Genomic DNA, 20,617 nt, shown 5'->3' on the forward strand with positions numbered 1-20,617 from the left:
CTTTCCCAAGTGGGTGCTCTCACATTTCTCTCTCTTCTTCCTGGTCTCAAAAGTGTCGTCTTCAGTTTGCACTTGGAACACCAAGGCAAACTAACCGTATTTCTCTAAAGGCTAATTCTGGCAGTATATTTCTAGCAGCCTATCTCTAGAAAAAACATCTCAAAATGAAGCATCCAGTACTCTTTCCAACAACCACACACTATGTGGTGTGTCACCACACTAAGACAGAAATGGGAAAAACACAGCACTGCACCAAATCTTGCCAGAACTACAGATGTGCTAATTCGTCTCTGAACATCCCAACACATGCCTGTCTGCATTCTACCGCTAGAACTACAGTGGTACCTTGGTTCTCAAACTTAAGCCGTTCCAGAAGTCCGTTCCAAAACCAAAGCGTTCCAAAACCAAGGTGCACTTTCCCATAGAAAGTAATGCAAAACTGATTAATCCATTCCAGACTTCTAAAAACAGCAATTTAACATGAATTTCACTATATAGCGAGACAACTGCCAGTTGTCATTGCAAAGCCACAACTCCCCCAACTTTTTCACAAATAGTACAGAAGTAGCAGCTGGTGAGGAAGAGGGTTATATAAAACATCTCTGCAGGTTCTTGGTGATGAACTTGCGTAACACAGCCCATTCAGGTTCCGACAAAAGGTAGATACAGACTACTGGAATTTGAGACCCAGGAATCAGATTAATAGAACAGTCATCAATCTGAGGCACAGATGAATCAGGTTTTGCAGGTCGGCTGTGCACTCTGTGTGGGCTAGTTCGTTTACAACCGGGTCTGAAAGCCCTTCTTGAAACTGGTCCACTAGAGCTGCCTGATTCCAGGCCAATTCCTGTACCAGCAGCTGAAATTCACTGGCATACTTCCCCACCAACCGATTCCCCTGCCTTAGCTCCCGGATCAGGCAGTTGGCCATCTGTGTACATGGCTTGGAGCTGTTGGCTGAAGGTGTCAAAATTGGTCAGCAGTGGACTCAACATTAGTATATGTCTTTGCTATTGCAAATAGTTTCTGTTCACATAGTCCTATATTTATGGGTGGATAACCTTCTTTAGTCTTTTGCTATAAAAACATTTTATTCAAACATTTACAGTGTTTTTCATTCTTAAAAGACAGTTTATAGGCCTTAATTAAGAACATTATTAATTATATGGGGTGGATTATCTGTTTATTTTTTGTTTTTGCTGTTCTCATGTATTTTGTGTTTTTATATTGCATTTTTATGTCAACGCCCTGTGATCTGTGGATTAAGGGCACTAAAAGGTAAAGGGACCCCTGACCGTTAGGTCCACTTGCGAACGACTCTGGGGTTGCGACGCTCATCTTGCTTTATTGGCTGAGGGAGCTGGCGTCCAGCTTCTGGGTCATGTGGCCAGCATGACTAAGCCGCTTCTGGCGAACCAGACCAGCGCACGGAAACGTCGTTTACCTTCCCGCCAGAGCAGTACCTATTTATCTACTTGCACTTTGACGTGCTTTTGAACTTCTAGGTTGGCAGGAGCAGGGACCGAGCAATGGGAGCTCACCCCGTCGCGGAGATTCGAACTGCCGACCTTCTGATCGGCCAGCCCTAGGCTCTGTGGTTTAGACCTCAGCGCCAAGGGCAGTATATACCTTTAATAAATACATTTAATAATAACAACTTCCACAAGGTGTGTGTCTCTGCTTTGACCCCTGCTGTTTGATGGCTGAGGTGTGGACAAGTGTTTTGCAGAGCCTGGCCTGCTACTTACTGTACACTGTTTTTCCTATAGAGGCTGCTGTTTCCTAAGGGGATTTAAAATTCAAAGGGCAACTGCCATTTTTCTGTAGTGCTTTCTTTTGGGGTATGGGGCTGTGTTTGTGCTTCTGTATACAGTGGTACCGCAGGTTACATACGCTTCAAGTTACAGACTCCGCTAACCCAGAAATATTACCTCGGTTAAGAACTTTGCTTCAGGATGAGAACAGAAATTGTGCTCCAGCGGCGTGGCGGCAGTGGGAGGCCCCATTAGCTAAAGTGGTGCTTCAGGTTAAGAACAGTTTCAGGTTAAGAACGGACCACCAGAACGAATTAACTACTTAACCCGAGGTACCACTGTATTGATCCATACATAAATTGAAAGCAATAATCAAGACAGTATTGTAGATGATAAAAATTAAAATTACATTTTTTTCTTACTTGCACTGATGATAGTCATTGTTTGAATGGGGGGCTTTTATCCATTTTCAGAGTCACAGAATCAAACAATCAGTAGCAGAACTGGGTTTCGCACAGTCACAAAAACGAATTAACTAAAAAAGCCTCAAAAACAAAAATGCAAAATAAATAGCAAAAACAAAAGCCCAAACTGAATCTGTTCTGGAAGTCCATTTGACTTCCAAAATGTTCGAAAACCATGGCGCAGCTTCTGATTGCTGCAGGTGCCCCGGAAACAATAGCTGACAGCTGCATCGGACGTTTGGCTTCCGAAAAACATTCAAAAACTGGCACACTTCTGGGTATTTGGTGTTTGAGAACCAAGCCATTTGAGTAGCAAGGCGTTTGAGAACCAAGGTACCACTGTATTCGAATGCAGGGGACAGGAGCTTCACAAACATGTTCTAGGACCATCGTGAATTAGGATCTTTTGGAGAGCAACAACAGTGTGCTTTGGCAGATTTGCCCATTGACTTGCACGGGTCTTAAAATAGGAGTGTTTATTGCACACACAAAAGGCAATTAAAATACAGGTATACAAATCCAACACTCCAGCGAGGTTAGTTCTGCAACAATGCGTACCTATGAAAGCAATATGGGGATAACTTAGTAACAATATGGTTTGAGGAAGTTAGCTCATTAATTCTAATCATGATTAAATCAACCCACACCAAACCACCAGGAGATGGAGGAGGTGCTCAGCGCTACTTAGGATGGCTCCCTGGCTCCCTCTTAAGACCAAACAAAGGTGTTTCCTTGTAAATAAAGAAGAAAACTCTTATTATGGCAGTCAAATTGTACAAACTCGGGAGGCTAGGGAGGAGCACAATCCGGTCCAGGTGCTGTTACAAGACAGAGGAGCAGCCATAATAAACCCAGTTGAACAAAGGTTGAAGAGTCCCAGGCTACATCCGTACCATACATTTAAAGCACTATTAGCCATGGCTTCCCCCAAAGTATCATGGGGGAAATAGTATGGTATTTAGGCCGAAAGTTGTCAGGAGACTCCTATTCCCCTCACATGGCTACGATGCTCAGAGTGGCTTAACAGCCCATCTTCCCAAGGAGCTCTGGGAATTTTAGGTTTCCCAACAACACTCAGCACCCCTAACAAACTGCCGTTCTTTGAAGGAAGTTATGACTCTTCAAGTGGCATAATAGTGCTTCACACATATGGTGCAGAGGAGGTTTGACGTTGAGTACCAAGAGTTTGGGAGCTGCAAGGTTGTTCCAACAAGTTTCCCCGTCTAGCCACCAAGCTTTTAAGCAGAGGTTGAGAGGATCAGCTGCTCTCAAGAATCCCTGTCCTAGAATAGCATTCCTGACTATTCTCCTCCTCCTCTGAGCTCTCATGCTCTGTCACAACAGGACCGGCCTCTGCGCCTGAGTCTCCTTCATCCTCCAGAGTCTGGGAAGGGTCTCCTGCTGCCTCATCAGGTCTGGAGACAGAGGCAAGGGGCTTCACCAAACAGGCTCTCCTGCACAGCCTTTCCCCATCTCTGATTCCTCAAGTGCGTCTCCTCCTGCTGATCTGAATCAGAGGGAACCATGCTCTTCGTCCCTGGGCTCAGACTAAGTCTGAGTCACGCGCAACTGGGCAGGGAGGCTTCTAAAACATGGTCATGCACACCCCCCCCCGAGGAAACAAAAAACACAATGCACAACTGCTCAAAGATGCAGGGAAGAGGGAGTCAGGTGTAGAGGTTACCGTTTGTAGGTGAAGGATATCCATAAGACAGGTCAGGTAGCAAAATCTACATTGCCTGTCTTAGCAGGCATTTCTGAGGAAGGAGAACTAAGGCACACTGAAGCTCCTGGGTTTGGTAGGAAACTGCTGGACAGGTAGGCAGGAGCCCTGGTCTGAGCAGCTGGGGCCAGGATCCTGGCTTCAGGAACAGGAATGTAGTGGAGTCCTGAAAGGGGCTTTTGAAGCAGCTGCAGCAAGCAGGGACCCAGAGGAGCAGTTGAAAGCAAAGGAAAAGCAGAGGAAGATCTTAGAGGCAGTAGTGAAAAAATGACTGTAGGCAGCAAGTGTAACCCAGCAAACCAGAACAGGTTGTGGTGGGATCAAGAGCTCAGTTTCTATACCTTCCTGGATAAAAGCTTCAAAATCAATTCTGAAACTGATTGGACTGGGAGATGTCAGCCAGGCAGGATCCAGCGCCATTTTGTAAAGGACAGTCTCCTGGACGCATGATTTGCAGGTGGCCCAAAGCATTTTGCAGTGCCCATCCCCCATTACTTAATTTTCAAAACGTATTTCGGCTATGCATAAACATGCTTGATTGTACTATGTGCCCACAGAAAGCTCTGGGCTGGGCAGAATCCAATGCCACCTTGTAGAGGATACCCTCCTGGATACGTGGGTTTATGACGTATGATGGCCCAAAGAATAATTTGGGGTGGGACCTGGTTGCTTTTTTATATACATATGTATTTCAGCTATTGTTGGCATGTACAGATGCCCTTCTCTATGCCATAGACCCAGATGAAGCTCTGGAACAGGTGAGATCCCATGTCAGCTTGCAAAAGTCACACCCCTGAATGGGTGGACATAAGATTTGTGGTGGCAGTTCCTTCTTTTTTTAAGGTTTGTGTACAATACTGCAATGTCATCACACATTTATGAGTGTTTCACAAGCATGGTCAATTTGAATGAAGGAAATTCTCACTGAACTCAAGCGAGTTGAGTCCCGGGATCATGGAGATCTATTCAGTCTGGATCAACTACTGCATCTCCAGTCAGCCCACGTGCCTCTACTTTACGCTTGTCACCCAGCGCTGCAAAAGTGACAATTAATTACAGAACACGCCCAAATCTTATTTTGGTGTTCAGGGACATAAAACCTTTGTAGTTCAGGGAGACGTGCACGTTCCTTTTTTAACAAAGTGTTTCCAACTTCTTAGAACTAGCAAGTGACTTGAGCAGCGTTCTCGGGAGGGACAGAGGAAGCGGGCGCCCCCCACGGAGCTCCGGCTCTCCTGGAAGACAAGGGCGGGCAGCTGCTTGGCAGGATTGGAGGCTGGGGCCGGTAGTCGCACACCTCGGCTCTTCGGACACGTTTCCTCCGGTGCCAAGTCCTGGGGCCGACCCCTCCGTTCCTCCTCCGGCGATTCCCGCAGAGCGCCAGAGGCCGAGCCCCTGCCCCGAGGAGCTTGCAAGAAGCCGCTGCTCGAATCCCCGGGCGGGGAAACCTGCCTCCTCCAGAGCCGAAGCAGCAGCAGCGGGCGGCGTGCACACGCCTCTGGGCGACACGTGGAGTCCCGGGATGGGCCGGTAGCGCGGCCGCCTCTGCCTCCTTCCTGCGGAGGGCGTCGCGGCGGCCCCTCCGGGCCCAGCCAGGCCGCGGGCGGAGCTGCCCGGCGAGCTCCCTCCCTTCTCCCCCGCCGGGGGTCTCCACGCAAGGGCGGCGGCTGCTGCGGCTCCCGCTCCCCGCTGCCGCCCACGCCGGGCCCTCTCGCCGCCGCCTCCGCTCCTGCTGCCTGGCGGGGCCTGGAGCGATGCTTCGCCGGTGATGTCCGCGGAACACGAGAAGGACCCCGCCGCGGCGCTCAAGAGGCCCCGAGGTGGGAAGGAGCGGCCGCGCGAGGCCCCGGCCCGGAGGTGGCGGCGCCCTCGCCTCGCCTGGCCGCCGCCGGGAGAGCGGGGCGGCCTCTCTTCCCTCCGGCCGGGCCGGGCCAGGGAAGCCTCCCGGGCCCTTGGCGAGCCCCTCTCCGGCCGCCTCCCGAGCCCCAGAAGGGGCGCCTGGGCCCCGCCGTGGCTTCTGCGGGAGGAGGGGGCCTTCCCTCACAAGGGTCCTCGGACGCCTCTGCAGGGCTGGTGCCTGGGCGGCAGGGGGAGGACAAAGCGGGGGGCGGCGGGGCCCTGAGGCTGCTGGTTAGGGGTTGATTGTTGGCCGTGTGACTGAGAAAGGGCCCCGTCCTTGGGAGATGCCCCCATTCAGACACTCGTAGGCCTCAAGGGTCATTGCCAGGGAAGGGCGCTGAGAGAGAGGCAGAACACAGATCGGCACGCGGTCCCATTCCGACAACCGTCCAGCAAGCCCGGGAGCATTCCTGAGGCACCTTGAATGGAGAAGGGTCGGGAGCTCGGCACACAGGCAGCAGGGACTGGTGTGGGGTTTTTTTTTTTGTAAAGCTTCGAATTACCTTGCTAAAGGCAAAACATCTTAAGGCTCCTACTATGCTGAATTTTTGGAATGAAAAGGGAATGACTTGTCTCAGTTGCATTCCAGTCTTCTTCCTCCTTCTTTTCTTTGGCGATCACTTGCAGACGAGTAAGATTGTCTTCTATAAACACGGTTTTAACAATGAGTCCGTAAGTAACTGTGGAGGCCAATTCTGGACTCACACGTCCTTCCACAGTGGGGACATTGGTTCCCTGGTGGGAGTTGATCATGGTGTGGATTTGCCAATCTTAGCACGTTTCTCCCTTGCGTTCTGAGTTTGAGTGTCTTCAAAGTCCATGACACCTTTGGTAAAGGCTGTTCTCCAGCTGGAGCGCTCCCAGTTTATACTACATTTTTTAGATTTGCCTTGAGACAGTCTTTAAACCTCTTTTGTTGACCACCAGCATTACACTTTCCATTTTTAAGTTTGGAATAGAGTAGTTGCTTTGGAAGACAATAATCAGGCACCTGCACAACATGACCAGTCCAACGAAGTTGATGTTGAAGAATCATTGCTTCAACACCGGTGATCTTTGCTTCATCCAGTACACTGATATTAGTTCGCCTGTCTTCCCAAGTGGTGTGTTAAGATTTTTCGGAGACACCGTTGATGGGCTGCACCTTCTTCAGCTAATGAATGCTGCTTTTATACAAATTTAACACTGGGCCGTGTTAGTTGCCATCTGTCTTCTAAACAGTGGAGAAAACGGAGGCTTTTCATCCACTTTGGTGCATCTGTGCGCAAGTAAGCATGGGGACATCATGGCCTGGATGCTGAGAGAGACAGGATGCCCCTGTGATTCCACCAGCCATGCTCCGGCTGCCTGTCACAGCTGTCCACATCAGATAAGACCAAGTTACCCACTTCAGCATATTTAGGTTATACCTGGTTTCTCAGGATGCAACACTTCCCCACCTTCTGCAAAAAGTGCTATAACAAAAGAAAGCTTTTGAATGTGTCCTCCTGTTGGAAGGTACAGCAAGCTTACAGTCCTAAACATTGTTATCACAGAAGTGGAAGTTTGGTGTGTGCTGAGCTGCTTGGCAGAGAAAGTCGGAGCTGTTGCTGCAAGGATCTATGTGATCATCAATTGCGTTAATTATGAAGGATGCCTCTGATAAGAAAAAAATCCTTTGCTACAATCTTGTAGATTTAAACTGATGGCCAGACAAGCACAGGCAGTGTGAAGCCTTTAGTGCAATAGGCCTGAGCTTTCAGTGAGCCCTCATACAGATGGCTAAAATAGCTCATTAACATTTTCTTGCCATTAAGTGTCCCTTCAAATAGAAATATATACCAGTATGTGGCTAAGCAAAAAACCACACTGTGTTCCACCTTTCCTTCTCTTTGTATTGGTTGTGTCCTGGGTTAGCTGAGCTTTTGGAACTTAGTTGGGCTTTTAGAACTTAGTTGTTTGAGCTTTATTGTAGGTCTTAAAGCTCCCTAATCACTAATTGTCATCACTTGCTGAAGCTTTAATTTAACTTGGGGCCACAGGATTCTTAGAGTACCAAAGAGAACAGTCATTTTTTGAGTGTTTCCTTCACCTTAGAGAGCTGTGTCTTAATTGCAAAGTTCCAAGTCTTGTCTGTTTCCAATTTCTCACTGTGCTACATATTCACATACAGTGGTACCTTGATTTGCAACCATTTTGGATTACAACCGTTTTGGATTACAACCATGTCAAATCCTGAAGTGTGTGTCCATTTTTTTTTATTACAACCCATTTTTTTTGGAGGCCCCATTGGCGAAAGCGCGCCTTGGGTTACAACCTGTTTTGGTTTACAACCGGACCTCCGGAACGGATTATAGTTGTAAACCAAGGTATCGCTGCATTTTTGTACATCCTCCCAGTAGCTTAACCAAGCAATGGCATATAATTCTGAAGGCATGTAGTTAGCTAGAATCTACCCAGAACAGAACACAGCACCCATATAAGTGAGAGAGAGGTATGTTTCAATCCATAGGAGAAGACACAGTTGATGTTCACCTGTGAAAGAAAAGACTGGTTACTAGTAACATATCTTAAGTTTTGTGAAGTACTGTATCTTAGTCTGATTGCAGAAATTCTCTGTAATGCCATTTCTCTGGACAGCAATGCTAAGTAAATGCATGTTACATAGACACATATTGAACAGCTCGACTTGCCTGCACAATCTATAATTTTGTCAAAAAGTTAACTACAGAACAGTGTATTTTGAAATCTTATAGGTGGTGACGGTGGATTGGATGGGTTAGGAGGCCCAGGTGTGCAGCTTGGCAGTCCAGATAAGAAAAAGCGCAAGTCGAATGTTCAGGTAAGCTGCCTTGTGCCTCCTCCCTTTGGCTGGAAAATCTAAACTTGCCTGACTCTTCTGCTGTGGGAGTTCCTTGTGGGAAAATGATTGCTTGTACATGAGAGCATGAGCAAAGTTCTTATTGTTGCAGGGTGATCTCATAGCTAGAAGCATCCTTGGAGCATGAACAGCGCGTGAACAGCTCGTGCTGTCCTACATGATTGGTCAACTAACATAGCCTGATCGCTCGCACGGTCTAGTGCGCATGTTCTTATCTGCTGGCTAGAACAAATTGCTTGGCTTGTATTTTGTATCTTTCTGATTTCACACAATAAAAGCTGTGCTGCATTAGCCCTAGGAGCAGCCATATTTCGGAACCTATCTTGGTGTGAGACTGATTTTTCCCTGGATGCCGAGCTGCAACTCGACAGTTCCTATCTCTTTCCTTAAAAAAAAATTAAATATCATTTTCATTTATATATATTACAACATTCAGCAATAATTCTAACATTTCAAACCTCGACTACCTTCCCCCTCTATCTGCGGTTCCTTATATTTATTTTCACATTCTCTGCATACTCCAAATGATATTAACTTATTCTTTTAATCATCTGTTTTCATATATATTTTTGAAACTGCAGGTTTTTACAATAATCCTGCCAATGTCTTAATCTGTTTACAGTTTATTTGTAAATATTCAACAAACCATTTCCATTCCTTTATAAAAAGTTTAGCGTCTTGATATCTTATTCTTCCGATAAGCTTCACTATTTCTAATAGTCTATTAGTTTCAGTATCCATTCTTCTTTCATCCGGACATCTTCCCATTTTGAGGCAAATAACATTCTTGCAGCTGTAGTTGCATACATAAATAAATAATTCCCAAGAAAAAAGCTTTCCCAGTAAGCTTTAACCTTATTACAACACCACATGTGAAAAAATGTACCTTCTTTCTCTTTACATTTCCATCACTTAATTCACTTTTGATTTATACATTTTTGCAAGTCAGCTAAAAGTTAAATACCACCTATTAACATTTTCATATGATTTTCTCTTATACCATAGCATGCTGTAAATTTTATATCTGTATTCCACAGTTGTTCCCATGCTTCCATTTCTATGTTATGACCAATATCTATTGCCCAGTGTATCATTATACATTTTAGACATCACTTTAACATTACAGTCTAACAGATCTCTCTCTAGTTGTGATGATTGTATTTAACACATAGTCAACTTGCAAAAATGTATTGGCTGCAAGTTGAACCAAGGGGCCAACCGGTGGTTTGAGGTGATGTCCAATATGTGACTGGCCTTGTGTGTGAGTACTATGGTCCTCTTGACAGGGAGTTTGTGCAGGCAGCAGCTGCAGGAGTGGGCATACTATGAAGAATGGAAAGACTAATGCTTTTGCAGTGGAGGAATCCTAAATGGATTCTGAGGCCAGCAACCCACCTTTGTAACAGACACAGATGTTTCATTTCATGAGATGAGGGGATCCTCAGGTTTGGCCTTCTCTTCTGTTGGGATTCCAAGTAATCTTGATTTCTGATTTAACATTTCCAGGGGTCATCCTTTCCTCCACCATCTGAATATGCGCCTCCACCAAATCCCAGCTCTGATCACCTTGTAGCTGCAAATCCGTTTGATGACAACTACAACAATCTTTCTTACAAGCCGTTGCCATTGGGGAACCCATATTTTGCCAATCCCAGCTACCCTGGCTTTGGAGGCTACAACACGTTCAGGATGCCACCGCAGATGCTTCCCAGGATGTCCTCACCATACGGTGCTACTTACCCACTTAGAAACCAGCCACACCCATTTCCCCAGAACCCAGTGGGAATGGTCTACAACCGGCCTCAACCAATTAACTTTGGGCCACATGAAAATGTGTCTTTTGGAAACCAGCCATCCTATAACAGTAACATGAATCAGAATGTTGGCATGTCCGGCCAACACTTCAGGCCGAACCCTGGTGAGAATTTTGGTCACATTCCTTCACAGAACACGACACAGATGTCACCCCATGACATGCCATTGCACTTTGGACCTGGCGGCAACCCCAATTTCAACAATTCCCAGATGGAGTCAAACCATTCTTTCTTTCCCTCGCCAAACAATTACAACCAGGCAAAGCCTTTGCAAAAGCAAGGGGCAAGTAAGCACAACCACCCCCCACCACAACATCATCTGCACGGCCCAGAGGACACTGCGAACTCAGGAAACACAGATATAAAGACTGTGAATCGAAATAACCCAGCAAACCAGGAGAGCATCCCTTCTAAAAATGTTGAAAATCTGAACAGCAATCATGCGAATGGGGCTCAGAACAAGCCCCGGCTCCCCAGCCGAGGTCCAGCTGAAGGAGGCAGCTCTGAGAAGGGCAGCAAAATGCCCCTACGCCCTGGTCAGCATGGTCACGCCGCCTCTGAGCCCGTCTATCCTTGTGGGATTTGTACCCACGAAGTGAATGATGACCAGGATGCCATCTTGTGTGAAGCTTCTTGTCAAAAATGGTTTCATCGGATCTGCACAGGCATGACGGAATCTGCCTACGGACTGCTCACTGCAGAAGCATCGGCAGTGTGGGGCTGTGACACCTGCATGGCGGACAAGGATGTTCAGCTGATGCGCACCAGAGAAACAGCTGGGCCACTAGTGTTGAATGCTGATGCGTGATGCCCACCCTGGTTCCTTCAGATACTCAACTGGCTGCCATTTGTACGGTGTTTCCTTTATCAGTCATGGGTGGGCTTTGTTTGCTTTCTTTTCAGCAATTGGTCTTCACTTTCTGCCCAAGTGCATTAAGATTTTACCAGGAGAACTTCTATCAACTGACGATTAAGTGCCAATATGGCTTTACTCACATGGAAAGTTTGGGGGTATGTAAACATCTGCCTTTGTGGATCACTTTGCCCAGGGCTATTCCACTTGGCAGTGTTGGAGGAACCATATACTGATTTATCTTTTGAGTACATGGGAGTTAATTCTGTCCTCTGTTTGGGAGCCTTTCTTAAGTTCTGATGGTTGAGGGCATGACACAGGGAGAAGGATCAAGCAATATTTATTTTAAAATGATCACCAGGAATGTCAAACTATTTGTATAAGTAGTTGAAAACCTCAAGTCATATTAACCTCCTTTTCACATTTTGATTTAGCTTGCTCTTTCAGAACATATTGGTGAGCTTTGAAGATAAGGAACAGGTCCATTTTTAGTGAATTCTGAAGACTTACTCAGTGGGCATCTCTTTAATGGTCTTTAGCAGCCTGTTTCCAAACACATTTACTCAGCGAGAACTCTTGTAGTTTTCATTGGTCAAGTGAGCATCAATAAGAATAAGTGCATAAAAGCTCAGCAGGCCTGAATGTTTTTCTTCTTCCCTTTTTTCAAAAAGGGATTGAGGTTTGTATGTCTGTGATATTAATACACACTCACCCTTTCCAAGACCCATCATGTCCTCCACAATGGCATTGCAAGACCATGAAGTGTGATGCTGACATCCCAGTGTTGGCTGTCTTGGAACTCCATTGTGGTGCTAGATTAGAGTTCTGGGCTCTTTAGACCTTTTTGTGTGATGAATGTAATCCAGATAAATTTGCTAGTATGGTAAATTGTTCAAGTCCCACTGTCTTCAGAGGGACTTGACTTATTAAGCATGCTAACTTTTCTTTGGCTTGGGAATGTGCATTTGGTTCCACATGGACTTACTCTGGTGCCTGCTGTACAGAATTTACTGTTGCACATAGGCAGCCTCTGTGTCTCCCTTTCTTCCTGCCCTCAATCACAGCTAGCTTGCACATTTGGCTTTGTTTGTAACTCTTGCTTTAGTGTGTTTTTGTGTCCGCTCAGCTGCTCTTTGCAGTGCTTGCTTTTCCAGGGTCTGCCCTGGGACCCTGGCTGCTCGCTCAGATGTCCACTGCCATCGCTTGCTTCTTCCTCTGCTGCTTGCAGTTGAGATTCTCAGCTCTGCTGCTGTTTTTGTTTTGCTTCTGGCTGTGTTCTTGAAAACTGCTTGTCTTTGGAGGGTATAATGTCTCCCTCCGGGGAAGGGAAGGTCACGCCCAGCATTTTTCTCCTCTACTCGCCCCAGTGTAACTGCCTTTGGGGATTTGATACAGTAGATCAGGTGCAGAGACCAGAGTGCAGGGCACAAACAATAGCCCGGGTTTCCCAACTCTTTAATATCTAAAGCCTATCTGGAAAAGACCTTAGGTCAGTGTTTTTCTCCATCACAAAAAGTCTTTTTTCACTTCCGTGGGAGCCCCAAGCTCTTCCAGCACATTGCGGCTTCACTGATCTCCTCTAAAGTGAGGTTTACAGAGCACATGAATTTCTGAATAATGCTGGAGGAATGAGCAGCTGTTGCAGCTATGGATGGTTGGTGGAAATTCTACTGCGTTTTAGCCTCATTTTTTTCTCATTAAAATAATAATAATAATAATAATAATAATAATAATAATAATAATAATAAAAATTTGTACCCCACCCATCTGGCTGGGTTTCCCCAGCCATTCTGAGTGCCTCCCAACAGAATATTAAAAACATGATAAAAGATCAAACATTAAAAACTTCCCTAAACAAGGTTGCTTTCAGATGTCTTCTAAAAGTCAGATAGTTGTTTATTTCCTTGACATCTGATGGGAGGGCGTTCCACAGGGCGGGTGCCACTACTGAGAAGGCCCTCCACCTGGTTCCCTGTAACTTTGCTTCTCACAGTGAGGGAACCGCCAGAAGGCCCTCGGAGCTGGACCTCAGTGTCTGGGCTGAACGATGGGGGTGGAGACACTCCACACAGGCAGCCTGAGGGGCCCACAAAGGATATCTGCGGGCAGAACTGTACATGCTCTGTTGGCATGCCTTGTTTGAATTATAATTCCCCAAGGCCTTTAATGTTTGAATTAGATGAATTTAACCTTGTAGCCCATCTAGAGAAGAGTCAGTCCTCTGTGGGCTGTACCCAACCCACACTTCTCTGTTTAAACCAGGCATAGGCAAAATCGGCCCTCCAGATGTTTTGGGACAACAACTCCCATCATCACTGACCACTGGTCCTGTTAGCTAGGAATGAGCTAGCCACTGTGATCCACGCAACGGTCACCTCCAGACTGGATTATTGTAACTCGCTCTATGTGGGGCTGCCCTTGAGACTGACCCAGAAACTCCAGCGGGTGCAGAATGCCGCGGCGAGACTCCTTACAGGCTCCTCACTGCGGGATCACATTCACCCGGTGCTGTACCAGCAGCACTGGCTCCCGGTGGAGTACAGGATCAGGTTTAAGGTGCTGGTTTTAACCTTTAAAGCCCTATATGGCCTAGGACCCTCGTACCCACGGGACCACCTCTCCTGGTATGTCCCACAGAGGACCTTATGGTCTTCAAACAAAAACATCTTGGAGGTCCCGGGCCACAGAGAGGTTAGGCTGGCCTCAACCAGAGCCAGGGCTTTTCGGCTGTGGCTCCGATCTGGTGGAACGCTCTGTCACAAGAGACTAGGGCCCTGCGGGACTTGACATCTTTCTGCAGGGCCTGCAAGACAGAGTTGTTCCACCAGGCCTTTGGCCAGGGCACAGCCTGACCCTCTCTTCTGGCAATCCTCACAGAACTCTAGCCCAATGGTTGACATTAATCTGATTTGAATTGATTTTATAATGAAATGATTTTAGAATGTTGTATCATTTTACTGTTGTTAGCCGCTCTGAGCCCAGCTTCGGCTGGGGAGGGCGGGATATAAATAATAATAATAATAATAATAATAATAATAATAATAATAATAATAATAACTTATTATTATACAGTAGTCCCAAAACATCTGAAGGGCCGAGTTTGCCTACACTTAGTTTAACTGAAGCTTAAATCCAAGAACGGCTGCAGCAACCACAAAACTGACTGTGGAGCGGACAAATGCTGGCTCCCTCGGCCTGTAAAGCAAAATGAGCGCTGCAACCCCAGAGTCATTCGCAACTGGACTTAACTGTTAGGGGTCCCTTTACCTTTACCTTTTAGTGTGCAGAAAATACTTCTAAGTTACAGTAAAATAAAAGTTGGTAGTCTTAACTTACATGGCTGAAAGCATGTGCATCTGGTCAGCTTGGAGGCATAGTGGAAAGAGAGAGTCTCCTTACAGGCAAAAGGAAAGAAAAAGGACTGTCTCATTTGTTACAGAGTTCCCTCCCAGAGGAGGCAAAGGAAGTGACCACACACAAGAGGGTTCTCTTTAGAAAATTCAGGAATTCTCTGTGCTTGTCTAGCAAAACATCCATTTGTGATATTGGCTGTAAACTGCACAGCTTCCCTCCCTCTTCAGCCCTGGGTTCTTGAGATCATATAACCCACAGGAGGCAGTGTGTGCCTCAGTCTAGTCTCCTCTTTGTGACCTCATGAGGTCTTTCCCTGCTGGGGCTGAGATGCCTAGTGGGCTGTCATTAGCCTGGCCTGTTAATGAGATTTTGAAATAAGGCAAGGGAGTTTTATTCCAGAGTAAGCTGTGATATAAATGAGCTCTGTGAGAGCTTGTGGGAGTTTGAATGCCAACTCTGCACTCTCATTAGTAGGGATTCTGAATTATCCAACCAAATTCCTCTTCACGGACTCTCCACTAAAGAATGGTCTTCCCTTTCGTAAGGCAAAGTTGAGATGTCAGAGGGGCTTGTACTTTCTCTCTTTTGTGGCCATGCACCAGCACACCCTGGAGGGGTCCAGCAAAATAGCAAAATATGTGTAACCTACTACCATTGCTGCTGCTGCTGCTGCTGCATTCTCAAGAGCATCCTCTTGGTAATTGCCATAGAGGAGCAGCTGGGCTCTCTTGCATGTCTCATCATTATATTGTTTGTACTGCATAGACCCTTGGGAAGCTCCAGTTTGAGTGAAAGAGGTGCATTCTTGTGCATAATGCCCATGTGACTGTTTTGAGGAGGGCTGCTTTTCTCTTCTTTCTTTGGAATGTGCCCTGCCAGTTGGAAAAATATGTAGAGTAAAGAAAATTTGGGGTACTTGAGATACTTATGCGTTTGAGGTGCTTGCAATAGCTGTGGTCTCAATGATGGCCTTTAACTCTAGAATCAGAGCAGGAGACCTCAATGTTTAGCTGGGACCACAACTAGACTTGAATCTCCTTTGTCAACAATGTGCCTTATTCTGTGACCTCTGGGTTTGTTTCCCCATGATGAGTTGTGGTTCATTTTTTGACTCTTGGGTGAAAGTAGCCATGCCAGGAACAAGGAGTAGCCTGGTGGCTAGCCTTTGTGGACAACACATTTCTCTCAATGTGGTGTCTTGCAGCCCTTCTAGAGCTGTTTCAAGGTGCTGTGCTCACACACCCAACATGAACTTTCTGTTGTATTCGGTGTTGTGGAATGAGAATGTAAAGAAACACGTTTTGTGAGCCTTTCTCTTGAAAATGTTGTTTGCGTTTGTGGCTTTTGCCCAGCATGCTTTTATCACCCCAAACCAAGAGTAAATCACTGTCATCATAAAACTAGAGCCCTGGAGTGCCTCCATCGCTCTTTAGGCAGCTTTGCACACATGTGCTGGAAGGGGCAGCCTTGCCATAAGGTTATGAGGGTGCGCAACTCAGGCAGTGAATGTTATGCACCAGTAGGGAACGTAAGCAGAGCCCTGCAGCTGGGTCAGACCAAAGGAGGCCAATCCAGTTCAGCATCCTCTTCTTTCAATGGCCAACCAGGTGCCTCTTCTGGGAAACCCGTGAGCAGGACCTGAGCACAACAAGATCATCACAACTTATTGGTCATCACAACCTTCTCCTAGAATAAAAGTTATAAATGTCCCAAATGTCAGCCATTGGTAATCTTACTCTTCTCCCTGAATTTGCCTTTTTAAAGCTGTCCAACTTAGTGTCCATCACTACATCTTATGGCAGCAAATGCCACAATTAGATTTAGGTGCTGTCACCTCAGCAACATGTTTGTACAGCCAATTTTTAACTCAGGTGCAGTCAAGAGCAGGAGGCTTCTAACAGGAAGTCTTAATACTTATTAATAGGTGGCAATCATTCTGCAGTATCAGGAAAAAACAGAACATCTAATTTTATCTAGAAATCAGCAGAAATGCAGCTTAGCCAGAGAGGAGCACATATATAACATCTGCTCCAACATTTGGCTGCCATGGAATCCTGGAGACGTGGCTTCTTGCTTCTGTGTAAAAAAGCAAGTTGCTAGGCTTCGTGGTTCTGGAGAAAAGCAGCAACTGGCTATCTCTGCAAGGCAGACTTCTAGTGTGCAAGGTGCAGTGGTACTTTGAGAAGCGACTGAATCATTCTTTTCCAGCATGTGTCAAACAATTTGGAGTGATAGTACCCAACTGTGGCAAAAGACAAATCCAGGCCTAAACAGTGGGCTGGGTATGGAAATTAGTAAATATGTGAAGGCTTGTGCATCACAATTCGTTCTAGGTAGTGATTTTGAGGTTTTCTTCATCTAGAATTTTGGGTAGAGGCTAGCACACTCTCCTATGTCTCTCCCTTCTCCCAGTTCCTGTGTTTTAATTAGCCAAAGCTTCTAAAACCTCTCTGAAATCTCTGGCAAATGAGCAACTTGGCAACCCATAAGCTGATGGGGTCAGATTCCACTGGGGTAGAATTCCAGTGCTGCAGACTGTGGGTTCAGTTTAGTGTTGGATCTGTGCCTCTGCAGCCTCTCTTGAAATAAAGAAAAGCTGGTTGTATGCCAGCAGTGCCCTGGTGAGTTGGGCCCTTGAGGCATTGGAGGAACAGTTTACTGGTCAGCAAAATGGGGATAATACTGGCAACAGTAGCTAGAGAAAAAGGTTTGAAGGTGCTTAAGTAGAAGACAGATGAGAAGTGTCTTATCAGAAAGGTCCCTTCTGCGTAGGCCATCTGGTTCAGCTTTCTCCCACCAGCTTTGCCTCTGGAGGGTCAACCACAATGTGTTCACTTAGACAGAAGACAGGTGCACTGCAGATATATTTTGTCAAAGCACATGACTGGAGCCAGAAGGAAAGAAACAGCCTTCAGGGTGCCATTGCAGGGATTGGGTTGGACTCTGTGCTTCTAAAGCAAAGTCAGAAAAGATTATTCCGTATTATCTGTTGCACATTTTATACTTAAATATCAGCTGTCCTAAATTTATAAATGTCTAAGTTGGGTTAAAGTAGGGGTGACTAACCTGTGGCCCTTCAGATGTTGTTGGACTCCAACTCCCATAATCATAATGCTACTTGAGGCTGCTGAGGTGCCAATAACATCTGTAGTGCCATAGGTCAGCTGCCCCTGGGTTATAAAGAGAGACCAATGGGTTCAAGAGCCAAGAAGCCCACCTCTTGCGGACTGTTGATTTATCCTTAAGTTGCATGCAAGTTGGTCACTTGAATACCACAGCAGCAAGCATCAAAAACTGGCATCTGGTTGGCCACTGAGAACAAGATGCTGACCTAGGTGGGTCACCGGTTTGATCCAGCATCCCATTCTTCTCATGCTCTTAATTCCACAGAGAAGTTCCATATTTCTTAGTGCTTTCTCTGACACACACATTTCCATAGCATCGGTTGACATATTTGCCTAGAGGTATTGCATAATGCAAAAGGAATATATAAGCTGGCTCACCTCTTCATCTCTTTTCTTCAAAGTGAAATAGATTAATCTCTCTAAGTCTTCTGGAGATAGATTTCCTATCCCTGTGGTCATTTTGCTCTTTAGAATCATAGAATGGTAGAGTTGGAAGGGACCATGAGGGTCATCTAGTCCAACCCCCTGCCATGCAGGAATCTTTTGCCCCACATGGGGCTCAAATCCACACCCCGGAGATTATGAGTCTCATGCTTTACCGAGCTATCCTTCTTTGTACTACATTTACGTCAGTTGAAGAATCCTCTAAATTATCTTTTAAAATATCTAATTTGACAACTATATCTTAAGATGGCAATGGATTCCAACTCTCCAGGTGCCAGCATTCCTGCCTCTCTCAGGCTGACTGTTTTGCAGGCATCTATGTAGACAACTCTCCCTCTTCTTGACTCCTATTCTCTGCCTGTGACTAATGATGGCTTTGAGTGCTGTGGGTTAATCTGTCTTCCAAGTGCTAGGATTCCGTTGCCCAGATCCAGTAAGGTGTGGTTCACACAGAAACGGATTCTGCCTACTAATTGTTGTCAGCACATGGCCGAGAGGAGACACACCTAGCATCTGGCAGCTTGGGTTGCACAGGGAGATCTGGCTCCAGCCCAGCAGGCCCACAACCATCACTTGATCTGCTTTCCTCCAAGGCCGAAATTTGTCCTAAGCACTCAGTCTCTCCCACAAGCTCTTAGGTTAGGGTGTATGAGACTGCATTTAGCAATGCAGCTAATTATCTTAAAGCCCCGCAATAAAATATTGTAATTACTTGTGGGATTATTTCTCACATTTTTCAATTATAACGGGAAATAATTTCATAAATATGTTTGGCTTGATATTTTTTTAAAAAATAGTAGTCTTGAACTTTGACAATTTCCCATGTCATTTCAATCTAATAGTAACACTACCACGTCATGTTTAAAATATATGTACCCCCTCTATATATAAATAATAGCCTTGCTTGCTAGTAAAAGTACGTGTGACATTTTATACGTAGTTTGATCATGTGTTTTTTATGTTGTATGTGACTTAATGACAGTTTCATATTAAAACTAGTCTTTCCTTATGTACTGCTTACATATACCTGTTTTTGGGATATCAGTTCAGTACTTTTATACAATCTCAAATGTGTTCCACATTGGTGACATTTATTTTTGCAACAACTTTAAATGAAAACAAAATTAGAGCATGTCTGAAATAACACGTGCAGTAGAACTGTGGTGTGCGGCAAAGTTGATGTATGTAATTCAAATTGGAAACAAACGCCCAGACTTTGTCCATTATTATTCCTTTAGTTCAGCCTTCCCCAACAACGGGGACCCTCGAGATGTTTCTGGACTCCAGTTCCCACCATCATCCCTCAAGCCTGGTCATGCTGGCAGATGTGAGTTGTAGTTCAGTTGAACGTCTGAAGGGTACCAGGTTGGGGAAGGCTGCTTTAGTAAGAAATTTAATTACTATGTAATGCAAATGATTTCATATCATGGTGTGTGTTAAGCTACTCTATGACGTATAGGAACCATGTTTATGTCTCTGGATAGTTAGCTGGTCTTACATTACAAGCTGAGTTCTAGTAGATGATAGCAAGTGCATCAACCAGTGTAAATGCCTTAAGGCACACACAGAATTTGTGTCCGATCTAAATGGTTAAATGTTTCAATGTGCGATACCGAGAAATGGGTGCCCATTTGATTGCATTACCAAAATGACAATCCTATGTTTGTTTTTTCTTCAGGATGTTCATCATAAAAAAAGAAAAATGTGAGGGCACCATATCAGCATTTTAATTCACTGCTGGAATTGTTAATATTTCAATTCACTTTTCACAAAGTTGAAGACGGACAGAATTAAGTGCTTGTAAAATGAATGTTAATAAAGTCTTGTCAAAGTAACAAAGGAGAATGGAAGGCGTTCTGTTTATGCATGAAGCACTGCATCACATACTTGCTTGCATTAGGAAGTCATTGCAATACCCCCAGTAATGCCACCTTTTGTCACATCTTAATTGATCATTGTTGTGAATCTGAAGAATCAGGAAGAAAAGATTTTATCCTGTTTAATTCACAAACTGCTAGATTTGATGTTTACCTGACGGTAGCGGGTGCTTGCTGGAGTGGCAACCGTATGAACTCTTCTTTCCCTGTAGGCAGCAACATCTCTGCCAGAAGGGAGAAAATGAGTTGGAATATCTCTGCCAGAGTGCCTTGACCCATCTTCATTGCTAGCAGAGGCTGCAATCCTGTGCACATTAACCTGAATGAAAGCCCCATCGAACATTGAGAGTTACTTCTGAGGAAGCCTTTAGGGTCCAGGTCACAAATTGAGTTGGCCTTGAGTTGGCTGTTACTGCTGGTTAAGCAACACTGGGATTAAAATACAGAAAT

The 20,617-nt window shown here is 45.5% G+C and overlaps 1 protein-coding gene and 1 long non-coding RNA gene across 4 annotated transcripts; one reads left to right on the forward strand and one right to left on the reverse strand.

The window, feature by feature from the left end:
• Positions 1–2,679: 2,679 nt before the first annotated feature.
• On the reverse strand, positions 2,680–4,759 carry LOC308573609. The gene is made up of 2 exons (XR_014002138.1): positions 3,903–4,759; positions 2,680–2,776 (listed from the first exon to the last, which is right to left on the reverse strand). It is a non-coding gene; the product is annotated as an uncharacterized lncRNA (long non-coding RNA).
• Position 4,760: 1 nt separating this feature from the next.
• Positions 4,761–20,129, forward strand: PYGO1 (pygopus family PHD finger 1). Of its 3 annotated transcripts, none has more exons than XR_014002109.1 (4): positions 4,761–5,761; positions 8,576–8,661; positions 10,207–11,525; positions 19,969–20,129. XR_014002109.1 is itself a non-coding variant. In XM_081170660.1 (4 exons), the coding sequence occupies exons 1-3, from the start codon at positions 5,710–5,712 to the stop codon at positions 11,320–11,322; spliced, it is 1,254 nt and encodes a 417-aa protein (XP_081026786.1). In that variant the 5' UTR covers positions 4,761–5,709; the 3' UTR covers positions 11,323–11,364; positions 19,969–20,129. The 3 variants fall into 3 exon arrangements, 1 of the variants encoding a protein (XP_081026786.1); XR_014002110.1 differs by lacking the exon at positions 19,969–20,129 and adding an exon at positions 12,913–14,410 and having other exon boundaries at positions 10,207–12,856; XM_081170660.1 differs by having other exon boundaries at positions 10,207–11,364.
• Positions 20,130–20,617: the final 488 nt, after the last annotated feature.

The sequence above is a fragment of the Podarcis bocagei genome (assembly GCF_964188305.1).
Source record: "Podarcis bocagei genome assembly, chromosome: 14".
Classification (NCBI taxonomy): Eukaryota; Metazoa; Chordata; class Lepidosauria; order Squamata; family Lacertidae; genus Podarcis; species Podarcis bocagei.

Coding starts and splice junctions, on each gene's coding strand:
- PYGO1 (XM_081170660.1), top strand. CDS start 5,710: ATGTCCGCGGAACACGAGAAGGACCCCGCCGCGGCGCTCAAGAGGCCC. Junction 5,762..8,575: donor GGCGCTCAAGAGGCCCCGAG/GTGGGAAGGAGC, acceptor GAAATCTTATAG/GTGGTGACGGTGGATTGGAT. Junction 8,662..10,206: donor AGCGCAAGTCGAATGTTCAG/GTAAGCTGCCTT, acceptor TAACATTTCCAG/GGGTCATCCTTTCCTCCACC.